This window comes from Fusarium oxysporum, chromosome V (assembly GCF_013085055.1).
Source record: "Fusarium oxysporum Fo47 chromosome V, complete sequence".
NCBI classification, from domain to species: Eukaryota; Fungi; Ascomycota; class Sordariomycetes; order Hypocreales; family Nectriaceae; genus Fusarium; species Fusarium oxysporum.
In genome coordinates, this window is record NC_072844.1 from 378,710 (window position 1) to 392,967 (window position 14,258).

The 14,258-nt window shown below is 46.7% G+C and overlaps 6 protein-coding genes across 6 annotated transcripts; 2 read left to right on the forward strand and 4 right to left on the reverse strand.

Annotated features, from left to right (window-relative positions):
• Positions 1-115: 115 nt before the first annotated feature.
• On the forward strand, positions 116-1,454 carry FOBCDRAFT_250129 (Alpha/Beta hydrolase protein; the record flags this gene model as incomplete). The annotated part of the gene is made up of 2 exons (XM_054704464.2): positions 116-161; positions 463-1,454. 2 exons carry the CDS (start codon positions 116-118, stop codon positions 1,452-1,454), a joined length of 1,038 nt encoding a protein of 345 aa, XP_054560439.2.
• Positions 1,455-1,692: 238 nt separating this feature from the next.
• FOBCDRAFT_260406 (cutinase) lies at positions 1,693-2,560 on the reverse strand (the record flags this gene model as incomplete). Its single annotated transcript, XM_031183185.2, has 3 exons — positions 1,693-1,815; positions 1,866-2,347; positions 2,404-2,560. 3 exons carry the CDS (start codon positions 2,558-2,560, stop codon positions 1,693-1,695), a joined length of 762 nt encoding a protein of 253 aa, XP_031038827.2.
• A 961-nt stretch (positions 2,561-3,521) lies between these two features.
• FOBCDRAFT_319042 (uncharacterized protein) lies at positions 3,522-4,552 on the forward strand (the record flags this gene model as incomplete). The annotated part of the gene is made up of 2 exons (XM_054704465.1): positions 3,522-3,540; positions 3,597-4,552. The coding sequence occupies 2 exons, from the start codon at positions 3,522-3,524 to the stop codon at positions 4,550-4,552; spliced, it is 975 nt and encodes a 324-aa protein (XP_054560440.1).
• Positions 4,553-4,781: 229 nt separating this feature from the next.
• FOBCDRAFT_182054 (putative para-hydroxybenzoate-polyprenyltransferase Coq2) lies at positions 4,782-6,015 on the reverse strand (the record flags this gene model as incomplete). Its single annotated transcript, XM_031183187.3, has 1 exon — positions 4,782-6,015. The coding sequence occupies exon 1, from the start codon at positions 5,964-5,966 to the stop codon at positions 4,782-4,784; it is 1,185 nt and encodes a 394-aa protein (XP_031038829.3). The 5' UTR covers positions 5,967-6,015.
• Positions 6,016-7,354: 1,339 nt separating this feature from the next.
• Positions 7,355-9,115, reverse strand: FOBCDRAFT_135392 (uncharacterized protein; the record flags this gene model as incomplete). Its single annotated transcript, XM_031183188.2, has 1 exon — positions 7,355-9,115. One exon carries the CDS (start codon positions 9,113-9,115, stop codon positions 7,355-7,357), a length of 1,761 nt encoding a protein of 586 aa, XP_031038830.2.
• A 2,794-nt stretch (positions 9,116-11,909) lies between these two features.
• Positions 11,910-13,555, reverse strand: FOBCDRAFT_239589 (putative arabinosidase; the record flags this gene model as incomplete). The annotated part of the gene is made up of 3 exons (XM_059610270.1): positions 11,910-12,684; positions 12,718-12,960; positions 12,993-13,555. The coding sequence occupies 3 exons, from the start codon at positions 13,553-13,555 to the stop codon at positions 11,910-11,912; spliced, it is 1,581 nt and encodes a 526-aa protein (XP_059464832.1).
• Between the last annotated feature and the right edge of the window lie 703 nt (positions 13,556-14,258).

Here is a 14,258-nt window from a genome sequence, read left to right on the forward strand (position 1 = left end):
GGACCGGGCCAGTATGTCTAGTCGATAGGGTGCTTTGCCCCCATTCAGCAAACGTTGTTGGCTTGTCGGCGAACACCAAACATGGCCATACGGATCCAAATCCTCACGTTGCAAGATGATCACGGCTTATACATGGATGTGCTCTTTCGCCTTAGGTGATCGTCGGTATGACACATTCGGCGTGCTGGAATGCGCCTTGCGCAGTAGCCGAAAAACCCAAGGCATTTTAACTTTAGTTTTTCATTGGCGGTCATTTCCAGTTCTGCTATATCGGAAGCTCTGAATCAACAGGCTTTGAATGGCCGCTATATGCCGGGAATCGCGGACATTACTCGGATACCGGCATAAACCTTGCTGTGGTCTAGTTTGTGTAATTTAATTTATTAAATGGACCATCTGCCCTTACTCACCAACGCCTTTGAATAACAAAACAGAAAGTCATAAAAAACAACAAAGTTTCAGATACAGACACCAAGGAAGGCGAATTCGATCCTATGGAAAGCCCGCCGCCTTGGGCTATGTGGCTTCGAGTTCCTACTCTGCGTGTAATAGCTGATGCGTTCGCTACCTACTCCAACTGGAATGCTCCTCGCCAAAGCCGAGCCATCTGGCTCAATTCCACGTTAGGAGCCAAGACGCAGCGACAAGCAATCAGAGTCGATGTGTACGAACCATTTCACCGAGACCCTTGCACAGACAGGCGTCCGGCCATTATCAATTTCCATGGCGGTGGAGTGACCGTGGGAAGGGGAACAGACGATGCCACCTGGGCGAGCCATCTCGTGACCAACTTGGGTGCTACTGTCTTCTCCGTGAACTATCGTCTTGCGCCGGAGTATTCCTTTCCGACACATGTTGAGGACTGTGTCGATGCCATTGCCCAGATCTACGAGCAAGCCGATGTGCTTGGTATCGATCCAAATCACCTGGTCATCAGCGGATTTTCCGCGGGTGGCGGTCTGGGTCTGGCTGCTTGGGTCCTCCTCAACAACGCTGAAGAATGGGGCTACAAGATACCGCTCCCTATCCCCAAAATTGCTGGTCTTGCTCTATTCTATCCTTCGCTGGATCAGACTGTGTCCAAGACCCGGAAACGCGAAGGGCTCCCAAGACAGGATTTACTGTTGCCCAAAGGTTTAACTGACATCTTTGACGCTGCCTATCTGAAGCCAGTACCAATTTCTGAACGAGGTGACATCCGGTTATCACCTTCGCTTATGCCTGACGACTTGGTAGAACGACTGCCTCCAGTCTATCTCTGCCTCTGTGAGCACGATATGCTTACCGCAGAGGGGATCGCATTTTCTAAACGTCTTGAGGATCATTCGATTGAGGTTTACGTACGGGTCATTCCTGATGCACGGCATGGGTGGGATAAAGCACCAACCCCGGCAGACACAGTTGCGCAGGCATATAACGAGGTTTCAGAGCTTATAAGAAAGTGGCTAGAATAATATTGTATGATATAAAGAAAGAGACTATATGAGAGGACTAGACCTTTATTGAATTTACTCTCAACCAAGATTCGTGAGTATCTGCTCCTTGGCTATGTACTATAGATCCATAAAGGTTAGATAAGGTGTTACTCTATAGCTAACAAGCCAAAGTTCTATAGGCATTTATGTTACCAGGTTAAGGTCTATGTACTACAGCAATCTCCAATACTCCCACAAAATAGCAAGCTTATCCACCCTAGAGTCGAGAGATAACATGATCGAAAATCTGGTCTTGGACAGGCTTCATCAGCCCGTACGATAAGTGATCACTAGCAAGCTGGCACGTGCAATTCGGGTCAAAAGAGCAGACAATATCATTCTATAGGCCCAGTGTTAGTGACAGGTTATATCTGGATAAGAAACACTCACCTCCAAGCAGATATCAGCGACCTTTCCACTGCGGTCAACGCCATCGTTGAACGTAAGGATGCTGTCATTTGACTGTAGGGACTGGACGGCAAATAACCCATATGCAATGCGGTTGTCACGGTGGCCTTGACTGTCATAGTTGGAGAGTCTACCAGGCGTGCGATACGGGTTGCCAACCATCACAACGCTGCTAACAGCGGCCATACTTGCATCATCAAGTTCACTTAGCGCTCTCTGAACCACAGTTGCGCCCTGAGAATAGCCAAAGAGGAAGTACTTTTGCTTCGGGCAATCCTGAAGGCCATATTTGATAATATCGGTAACGAACTTTACACCACTGGTAACATTCTGGTCGAATCCAGCTGGGTAGACGACGGCTTGGCTAACGGCGCCAGTATTGTTGGCTAAAATCCGCTGAATAGTATTTTGGAACATAAGGGATACACCCTGCGGCTCTCCAGATCCTCGGGCATCAAGAAGTTCTAGGTCAAGGATTAGTATCTATCTCTTGTGTTTTGCGGAGGCGGGCGCAACTAACTGTAGGTAGCACATGGCTTCAATTGCTCAGGTGTGGATAAGTTGACGCGGGGAATGGCGAGATAAGCTGAATCGCCACAGCGGCAGCCGGACTCAGCAGAGGTAACCGCAGCGATGCCAGACAGAGTGGACAGAAAGAGGACTTTAGGAAAAACCATATTGAAGGCAGGTCCTAGATGTGTATTGTTAGGGAGTGTATGAAGTCAGAGAATTTAGGACGAAAGAATGGAAGAATAAGTTGCTGTTTGGAATTAAACTAAGCTGGACCTATGATTCCATTTTATTTCCATATTGACGTACAATGCCATCTACGCAATAAGACATTGATGCTAACGGATATTTGACACTTGGGTCCGGACTAGCGTGGACCTCGTATATCGGTACGAAGCATAGACCAGTTTCAAACTTTTAAGGCAAAGTTAATTTTATAGGCGAAGGCAAGCATATTGCTGTCTCATTGGTCTGACCAGCCATCGTGGATACATACGCGCGTAACCAGTCTTCCGGGAGCTGCAAATCCGAATATGCCAAGCCAGATGTTGTTCAAGAAAATATTTACATAAATTACTTACGTAAATCTCTCCGTCAATTCCGGTTCGCAATGTCCAATTCTCTCCTGTAAATGCAAAACCCTTCTTAGAACATCTAAGGCAAAATTGCTTGTCTCATTCTTCAGTTCTGTACACCTGGCCTTTTAAAGACGACTTACTATAGCTGCACTTACTGATACTGTCGGATTCAGTGAACGGTTGATTCATCAAAGTTAATTGCCAAACTATCATCATAGAAAGCCGAACACCGGACTTGTACTTAGACCATTACAGTTAGCCTAGGAGGAGAAAGGTGATGCCGATCTCTTAGTCATCTAAGCAACGTACTTGATTCGCAATCTGAATCTTCAGCCTACCTCGCTGTTTTGAGCCAGGATGTTAACAGCTCCTATCAGGCACTATAGGGATGCGGCGAGCACACAACAAGACGAGGACAGGCTGCCTGACATGCAAGCGAAGGAGAATCAAGGTTCGATCGTTACCGCCCTTTAATTGGACGCTCACCGACTCACCTATTGGCTCACATAGTGCGACGAGACGAAGCCGGCTTGTAGAAACTGCCAGATCCATGGCACCTCTGAATGCTTGTATGAGGCGCCAGAGGCCTCTCGGTCAGCAGAGACCTTAGTACTGACAGGTCAAGGTTTCCAGCCGGTCAATGGCATCTACACGCTTCAGCACCTGGGTCTACTACATCACTTCACATCTTCCACGGCGCTGACACTCTCCGTCCACGGACAGGTTCAGAAGCTATGGCAGGTCGACATACCGCATATCGGATTATCTTTCCCATTTGTGATTCACGCGATTCTTGCCCTATCTTCGATGCATATGGCTCATAAGTTACCAGACGAGCATCAAGCCTATTGGGCATTGGGCATTGAGCTACAGCAGCAAGCTGTGACGGGCGCACAAAAGGCATTGGATAACATCACAACAGAAAACTGCACTGCTGTGTTTCTTTTCTCGGCACTGACATGCGTAATTTCGCTTGCCCGCGGCTGTGGCCACTCGCCCAAGTGTGGCCCTGGTAGCGAGCATCCCTCTGAAATAGGCTGTGAGAGCCTGCTTGAATGGGTTATTCTTTACCGTGGCACGAGACATCTCCTCGGACCACCCTATGACGAGGTGTTACATTCTGGTCCATTGAAGCCCATGTTCGAGCTTGGGTCAGAACGAAGGATGCGTCTTCTCGCTCCTTTAGCCACTCTGGATACAGCCAAATCCAGCGCGTGGTCAAAACTTCAAGCGGTAATATACGATCGTGTCAATGATAGGGAACGGCTCGATGCGTATGACACCACGATCGACCACCTGCGGCGAGCTTTTCACGCCGTTTACGATAAACCACTAGACGAGTTGGAAAACGTGGATGTGTTTGCCTGGATGTTTGCCATATCAGACAACTATGTAGCTTTACTCAAGCTGCATGATCCGATCGCTCTGGCGTTGTTTGCTTGCTTTGCTGGTTTGATGCGAGAGATGCACTCCATGTGGTGGACTCACGGCCGTGGGGAATGTTGTATCAGCCAGATCTATTACAAGCTGAAGAGAGAGGAGGAATGGCTTGTTGAGTATGTCGTGAGTATAATCGACTGACGGTGCAGCATTCTACGCGTTCATCTCTGTTATTTTTTATTGTCAAGCAAGCTTTTTACGTTTCAAGGGTATGATATTTAAAATTATTCTGAAGTACTTAGAGTGACACATCTTAAGACGTATTGGGTATCTGACGCAGCCCACCCTTTCAGCATCATACTAGAAATACGTTGTGCTTGCAGCTATCAGCGACCTTGAAACCAAGATCAGTGGAACTAACTATGCTCTGTCAATTAAGACGTTCTTCGCTTTGGTCCTCAATATAGTTCAAACTATAATCAATAGCAAGCCCAAGACTGATGACACCGCCGGTCATCCAACAGTTGTTGCAAAACCACCACCATATGTTCCCTGGATCCTTGAGTCTGACGCGTTTGATCATAGCACCGAGCGTCAATGTTGCTCCCCCACAGCTAATGGCGTAGAATGTGATGCCAGCTCCGGTAGCAACTCCAGCCCCAGCTAACAGTCCCACCATGCTGGCCGCTAGTCCTGCCAGAATACACTTCGTATTCGCCTTGTGTTTTAAGGCAATACTTTTTATACCAACTCCCGCATCATCGTTGATATCCATATGGGCGTAAACCATATCATAGAGAACCGTCCACATGATGTTAGCGACGTATAGGCATCCAGCAGCTAGAAACATAGTCGAATCTGATATGATATCAACGCCAAGGGCAGGGAATCCCATCAAACTACCCCATGAAAAAGTTAAACCAAGGATGAATTGAGGGTAATATGTGATTCTTTTAGCCAGGGGATAGCTCACAACCAATAACAAGCTAGGAATTCCATATAGTATACATGAGGTGGGAAACTGAAGAAGGACTCCTAGACCTGCAAGAAGGTTAAAGCTTGTGAAGATTAAAGCCTGGAGTGGAGTGATTGCGCCTCTTGCTAAGGGTCGCAACCGGGTCCTAGCCACATGAGGATCTAGATTCCTGTCCCAGAGATCATTGATAGCACAGCCGGCTCCACGCATAAACACTGCCCCAGAGAGAAATAAAATAGAGGTACCAATGACAGAACCAGGCGTGGTTATAGGGGTCGTTGAAGAGGCAGCCATTAATGTTGAAAAAAGACACGGAAAGAAAAGGTAGTATATTCCAACTGGATTCTGTAATCGAAGTAGCTCAGCGTAAGGAATCCAAGATGTCGGCAATTTAGAAAGAAGATTGGTCTGGGGCAGGAGAAGACCGGGCTTGTGAGACGACTTGGTATGAAATCCTGACTGATTCGCAATGCAAGTGGCGGCATTAGATAGGGCGGCTCGAGACAGTTGTTTTGGCACATCACCGGGCTTTTGAGAAAAGAGTTTAACTTGCGGTAGTGATGGGGCTTTTAGGAAACGATTATTGCAGGCACATGACGAATGCCAAGTGGTGAGGCTAGGAAGCCTGCTGAATCTCATGCTTACTTTAGTCGGCTCTGACCTTGAAGCTTCAGGTCGTCGATAATCGGTTGAATGATGATGTTGATGTAATTTAAAGTTGCTCGGATCCAAAAAAAGGGGAATGTCACATGACTAGGGTTACAAAGCAACGCTATAATACGAAGTGCCAATACGGTCGCTCGGAGATTGTATTAATATAATATTTATCGGGCCCCTAAGTAACATCAGGCATAGGGCGTACTGAAATGGGTTGCAACGTCTCAGGACTGGCGGCGCGAGCGGCAATGACGGCAACTGTGCAGCTAAAGCATGGACCATATTTTGCAAAAGGAGCGAATTTCGGAAATTCGCCATACGCCGTTACATTTCATCCGGAGTCCGTGTTTTATCCGGCATTACTTTTCTAATAGGTTTATATATTACATAAAGTAAAGTGCATACATCTCTGTCCAACTGGTTATCTTCTACCTATTCTAGAAGAGGCAGATAATAGTAATAGGAAAATCCAAGCTTCTTTAGGCTTTTACCAGCCGCTTATTAGCTTACTGCAACTTCACTTAGATATTCTTAATAATATATAAGCTTCTGACTTTTCCAGTTGTATTACTTTAAGTTGAGTTTACTATTTTCTAGATATAACCTTTAGCTCTAGATAAAGGCCTTAGATACCTTATCTCTATTTACTAATATATAAGTTAGTTCTTTACGTTCTTACACTTATCTCTGCCTTATACATCATCACATAATACCCAAACCGATAGCCACTTAAATGTTCATAAGAAGTAATTAAAATATGTAGGAAAAATATTATACTAATATAGAACGGGTCCTATTTTGGGTTTTAGACTAATTAGATCTCCCTATCTTACCATGGATTATTCTACAACGTCTATAAAATTAACGGGCCCTAAATAGCCAAATTCCAAACCCCGTTCTATCAGCTCATATCCCCTCTAGGTAGATGAAGGCGTGTAAGAAATCGCTGATAACTTACTGTGGAAATATGACCCGGATGCATGTGATAAAGTGGACAGGAAGGCCGCGTTTCTAAAACAAGGACTGCAGACAAGTCTTTGGCCAACCGCTATGTACGACTTTACTAAGAAAAGAGATATCTGAAAGATAATTCGAGATGAGGCTATATCCGTTGCAGGTTTCTCTGAAGATTAGCTGGTTGCTGTCTTATATTATCTAATCAGATAAGGCGTCTTCCTCGCAGCCGCTTCCATTCCACTCCAACTCTTAGGCCTACATAAGCCTAGTCTTACCAGCAAATCAGCAGACTAACAGCTATCACATAATAGATCTTCTAATGTCTGGCTAGAAAGGTGTGATTGACTAGCTATTCAGCGCCGTGGTGGCTCGTCCCTTGCCCACTTCGTCGTAAGCCAAAGGCCTGGACAGTCTCAGAATGAACTGTCAGAGTCGAAAAAGATGTCTTCAGGCTCTGTCGTCGCGTCTTCTTCTGATCTCGTAGAGGAGGACTGTTCGACAGGCCACTTATTCAGACCCGCTCGCTGTTTTGCTGACACTGGACAATTTTCTTCCAAAGCCTCCCTCACCATCTTTCGAGTTCTAGATCTAAATATCTGACGGTGTGAAACCACAAATAATGCCGCGTTGTACGCCATGTTGGTGTCCACAACGTTTGACTGCATAAGCACGTACAAAAGTCGAAACGCCGAATCTCGTGCGATATTCTTTAGTCCTCTGATCTCTCTTCTCTCCTCTGGGTCCCATTCGTCCTTACCTTTCCTCATGTCGTACATGATGTCACGAATGGTGCGGCCTTCAGTGACGTCAATAGCAAGAGAATCAAGGGTGTCGCAAAGAAGATGATACTGGGAGAGCTGCATGGGCATGCGGCGAAAGAACTGTCGGAATCCCTTATCTACCCCGTAGCTGATCACTTCGGAGTAAGGCACATCGTCGTACTTGGCTCCCGTCGTTTCTATGGTCTTCCCTTGACCTCGGTCGAGCGTGTCGGACACCTCTGCCTCTTCATGTGTGCTCACTGTCATCTTCGCCTGCGTATTGCCTCTTTCTTCCCATTTAGAATACAAGAAGTGAGGCAACATGTCTCCCTTGTCGGCCCGGTAAAGTAACAATCTGCTTCCGCCTTCATATCTAACGGTAGCTTTCCCCCCAGATTGCCTGGCCAAGTTGGAGATTGTTTTGATCAGTGACGCTAACCGCTTCAGGTCATTCTGGTTAAGCTCTTCCCATCTCTTGACCTGAGCTTCTACGTCCTCGACTTGGGATACTTGAAACTTCCCTCGATAATGATATGCTCGCACGAGCTTTGAAGTTTGAGACACCCAGAGCTGTGCTGCAACTTCCTGTATGGGCAAGGGTCTGCTAGTTGCTCGGGTTTTGATTTCAAGGATTGACTCTGGAGGCACCACTCGACCCTCTTCCTTGATGACCAATCCCGATGGAACAGGATTGACGTTTGTGACGCCATTGGCTGGCGACAAAGATAAATCTCTCATACTGGCAAGTAGAGGGTCGTCTTGTGGACTTTCGATTTTGAATGAATCGGTCTTATCGGTAGCCACGTATCCGTCGGCTTCGTAGCGTACCACAAAGTCTAGGCCACCAAATCGATATGCGATGATCCTATGGTGACCAGTGCTATCATTGACCTGATTGATGGTGTACTCTTTTTCAAATTCATGGCCAAAGCCGCGAAACTCATTTGGCGCAATAAACCTAGTAACCACCGTCTCATCTCGGCCAAACAGTGCGGTCGTCCCGATGACCTCTACCCCTATGGTAAATGGCTCAAGATCGCCAGGGGCCAAGTCAGAATTGATGAAGGCCAGTAGCTTGCGGATGTTGTTTCGATCGGTTACAACATCAACAGAGCGGATATCGAAAGCAGGATTTGTCAGGTATAAAGCGCGGAATAGCGGCTCTAGTGGACTCTCTGGATAACGAGCTTGATTTTGATTTATGTAATATAAGCCCGAATCCTTTTGGAGCTGCTTGGAGGTCTTAGGGGCTGACCAGAGAGGTGGGCTACCTGGGACAGCGATCGTGGCAGTGGGCCTTTCAATCCAGTTGTAGGACGATAGATGCTTGACGTTGGTAATTGATGCAGGGGTGCAAATGCTGGAATCTTCAATATTACATCTATTGATTTCAGCAATAACGTTAGATGCCATAGTTAAATCAGATCACTGTAATAGTGATCTATCCTTATGTAGGGCACTTATTGAGGACTGTAAACATGCATGGCGAACTCTTCCATCTTATGCAAAATGCCAGGCCTTGAAGGAACCTGCTATACGCGCTTCATGTTGACACACTATTTGCTGGTGCTGGCTCGTATAGCTTCGGGGAGCCGTTTCCAGTGCCCGATTGGCGAAGTGACCAGGTGTGTTGCACAAGATATGGAACATCTGCGCCATTCCGTAGTCAAAGTGCTCCCATATGCAAAACTTCCCCCAAGTTTCCCGTGGCTGCATATTGATTGGTTTTGCCGGTACCACGTCGGTGGCTCGCAGGTCATACATTGGTTTGACAACGTAACGAGCACTTTGGCCAGCATGTGTCCTCTTACAGCCATGATTATTAGATCATAGCAATCTTCAAGGCTAGACTTTGCAAAAGTTCTACTCACTTGGTGAAATATAAGTGGCAAGATCTGCATCCCCAGCTTTGTTGTCCGTATTCTCGAGATTTGATAGCTTTTACTGCACTGAGGGGTTGTTGGTTGGTGACGAAATATGTCACACCCTGCTCAGCCGAGTTCCAACCACATTGCACTCAAATGGCGTGACTGATGTTTAGGACCCGCTCTATGTTCTGACCCATACATGCTGAAAAGGATACCATGACTCTCACCACACGTCACTTTTACTATATGGGATGCTGCATCCATCTTCACTGTAGAGTCTGTAGGAGGCCCACCACTGTGACAGTTGTCTCAGCTTCGTCTGATAAGGACGTGATAGCGCTGTGATATTATTTCCGTAAAACACACCCTACTACTACTGTGGACTGTAAGACTAGGTCACGGGATTGCCAAGTAGGCCGTGTTTTCCAGCATTTACCGCAAGTAAAGGCCATTGGAAAATTAAGTGATATGCCACGATAAATAGATTCAGAGATATTTAGGTGCAATGTCGGTTCTGAAAAGTTATTTGGAATCATCAGAAGTGGTAAAACTGATCTCATCCCTAAGCCCAATGGCCACGCCTATTGATGGTCGGCCTCCTGCATCTGCAATACGTGGTCTTTTCCTTCTTGCTTACCCCGCTCCTCCTTCTCAAGCGTTGTAGTCGGGAACCGAATCTGGTCCCGATGCGATAATCTGTTTCGTCCCAGTTCGTTGCGTGATATTCCTGACTAGTATAGATACCGTTACCACTATGTCCTTCGTAGATTATCTATACGATAGCTTTACTGCCAAAGCATGGTAGAAGTGGCTGAAATCATGGTGTAAGTGCACCAAGAAGAGATATTCATTGAAAAGGTAGATAGAGCCAAAGTGCTGCACTTTGCCAGCTGGGACTTGAAGGGATAAGGGAACCCTCACGAAAGGACGTCAAGCAGAAAACAACCTCCACATTGGCTATGTAGACGATGTAGAGGTTTAGAGACATCAGTCTGCGTACCTGGCAGTGTTGCCTTGAGGCCTAAGCTCCGGGTCAAACCTCTCCGCATCCGTTCGCCCCTGCATTTGAGCTTCTCGCCTCCTAAACCTCCCGCCTCACTTGTCGGCGTTGGTCGAGCAAATCCAGTTGCTTCTCCTTTCATCTGTGCTTGATATATCTGTCCAGCCAACAACTGCGTTCTGATAAAGCATGACGGGAACGCCAAAGCGCCACATATGTGATTCATTTTCTCCACATGTAGCTGGCCTCAATCCTCTCACCAATCAACATAGAGACGTAATTCAGCGAGACTATTGGTCGCAGTTGTCAACGTTTCGTAAGATAATGTAATGATATAGCAAACACTTAACCGATAACAAATGATGCGTTGGGCAATGTTTAGGAAACGAATCTAGCCAACAATGCTACCCTTCATCATAAACGGCCTTTCTGTGTCCCCGAGGGTAGTTCATGTGAAGAAGTGAGTAGAGAGGTAATATTTAATCACACGATACTCGATAGAAAGAACGACAGTGCTAAGACATCATGTCTCTCTTGAAACTCGCTTTAACTTTGGAGGAAAAGTGATAACGCGAGGGGAAGGCACGAAGGTAACCTTATAGGATACGCATATGTTGATGCCTCTTAACCCCTGCATCCTAATAACCAACACATACGCCTTTTATCAGTTTGTCCAATCTCTCGTGTGAATAGCACTGGAATCTTCCTGGCTGAAACAAGTGAACGACTTGGTGAATCAGCCTGGACAAGGTGGTATCTCTGCTTTGTTTGCGAGGCCAGAAATGACAAAGCTGAAGTTGCTGTCACGAAACAGTCCGGTATCGATGATAATATCTACCCCGGAACAAATTATTCAATCTATAGCCCAATTACTACAGTCAATGTGTTATTATATTCAAACTGTAATCCTGCGATAAATGCATTTCAAGCTTAACGCCCAAGCTAACCGTTTTGGAGAAATTTTTGCAGTAAACTAATGCAAGATGATCCGATCTGCCATTGTTGAGATTGTTAATAGCTGTGATGTTTATTCATTCTCAGAGATTAAACCCACTTCGAAAATATCTGGTCAGTTTCAGGGTAATCTTTTATGTAAACAACTGTCAAAGTTGACTGGCCAGTCGCGTAGCAGGTGGAATGAACCACCAGAGGTTGACGCAGTGGCTGCAATAGAGAGACATTGCGATAGCATAATTGGGAATAGAAGAGTAGGCAGCAGTATCGTCGAATAAATCAAGGCTTTCCAGCCTTTTAGTCGGCTAGCTCTAAACTTAGTCTTTGTTGAGGGATGGAATATTATCCACTAGCAGAAAGAAATCTGATTTAATAGCATTTACTATTAATGTTTCACCTTCACGGTAAACGAGGCTGTTTTGGTAATACCAACCACCGAGTACGAGACCTTAACTGCTTGCTTGCCTTTTCTGCGTGGGTCAAAGCCAGAGATCGAATAGCCGCCATAACCCTCGAATAATTCATCATCTGTGATACCGTCCGAGTATCGTGCAGAAACAATCATGCCTTCGAGGTCGAGAGACTCGCCAATGCTGTAGACGCGCTTCTTGGGGGGGATTATGTTAATAGAGCGTAAGTTTGTCCCGCGAAGGGCTGCATGCTCAGCGGTCGTGAGAGACCAGATGTGGCCGTGTCGAATGACTCCAAGTGACAGATTGTAGTCGGGCTTCTGCGTCCAGTTGATTGGCTGCCAGTCTGGGTTTCCAACATCCGCGGTCCAATAAGGTTGGTATTGCTCTTCCATGAATTCTCCTGAAGGCGAGCCAGCCCACTTTTGGTCTGCGTACATGTAGTAGCCTTTGCCCCGAAGATCCTCAGGGTTTGCTTTGAAGACCAGCGGACCCTCGGCGTACGTGGTGTTCATTGTGCGATGCGTGATGCATGTTGCAACGAGCTGCCATTCATCTGGCTGTGCGAGGACGGATCGTGCTCTTTCTTGATAGAGATCTTCTGAATCGCATGGCAGTCCATACCAAGTAAGATTTACTCCTGTGGAATTGCGGTCGGAAACTATGCGTTGGTAGTATCCTTTCCCGTCCGGGATAATGACCGGATCCAGCGTCCCGTGCCCAGTTCGCGCTTTCATCACTTTTGCAGGGCTAAAATTGACGAAATCCCGAGTCGTTCAATACAATGTTTGCCCTCCAGTCAATGGATAACGTCCATTGGAATCACTCTTGTCACTGGAGTAATGCGTCCCTTTTGGGTACATGCTCGAAGTCCAGAAGACAACAAAGGCTCCGATTTCAGGATCCCAGATAGCCTCTGGGGCATATGTCATTCCGGCTTCCTCTGGCGATACAAGGACATGGCGCTGTTGGGACCAGTTCCGCAGGTCGTCAGATTCCCAGACCTCGATGTAGCGACTCGCGCCACTTGAGCCCAGTCCCAGTCCTTCCATCCATACTCTACACCGTCAACGTTGAGATCAGTCGCAATGAGGAAGAATCTGTCGCCCTCTGGTGTGCGTACAACCACGGGATCCCGGGTGCCATGCATGCCTTTGTTAGAGTTGAGGACAGCTTTACCATCATTGGTGGCCACCCAGGCCGTCGGATCGTTACCCACGCTCGTTGCGAAGTAAACTTGCTGGCCTATGTTGGAATTTGACCTTGCAAAATTTGTCATCGCGTAACGGGAGAACTGGGCAACGTCAACGGACGGTTGTACCGTGACTGGAAATTGGCGACAAAGCGGCCGATAACCGCCGTCTTTGAGGCAAGCAGTCAAATGGACCGTGACAGCATCAGAGTCAACGGGCGGCCGCTTGACGACACCCGCAGCAATTCTACCACGAGGCCTATCTGACACTACATCTGGATGAGACGATTTCCAGTCTATATCTACACCTGGGTACGCCGGTAGTTCGGTTGGGAGATGCAGATAGCCACGAACATTGTCGGCATTAGGAATAACGATGGCGTCTAGCACTTTTGTGCTAGGTATAGCTGCGTCAATGGCAATGCACATGGAAGATGCAAAAAGATTTGCTAGTACCAAAGCGCTTCGGATGCTGGCAGCCTAGAGAGCCATGTGCTTTGTACACATTTGTGATTGTTGGAGCTCGCAGTAAGTTCTAGGATGGTTGGGTAGCCAATGCGACGCACTGTCATCTTAAGGGATGATAAAGAATTTCGTTTCCGGTTCTTCAAGACGGAAGTCTTTCAAGCAACGATTTTACTAGTGCGGTATCGATGCTGATCTTGCCACGACTCCGACAATAACTTGTTTCTGATCCTCGACAAGGAAGGATTTATCCTGCGGGGTTTTGATAAGACATGTAATGTTTGCAAAAAGGCTACAAGCACAAGTTGGGGATCAGCATTATTCAGGCAAAAATCAATTATTACTGTGCCCCATACGATGGGCAGTTGGCTCATGCCTCCAGAGGCTTGTGATGTCCTGGATAACACGCCAGTGACTAATAGTAATAGACAGGCAGAACAGGATCTGATATTCATCATTGGTCCGGCTGTCGTTTGCATCTTTAGAGCCCCAGTTCTTGTCGAATCTCCCAGCATACCCCGCATTTTCATTCGATGCGGCTGCAGAAAAGGATTTGTTTGTCAGTTGAGGGACTTGATATTGTTCCCGGCTACACACGTGATCTGCAAAGAGTTCAATTCCACCAATTGAGACGTCATCTTTGAAGAGCTTATGCAAATTGCGACGA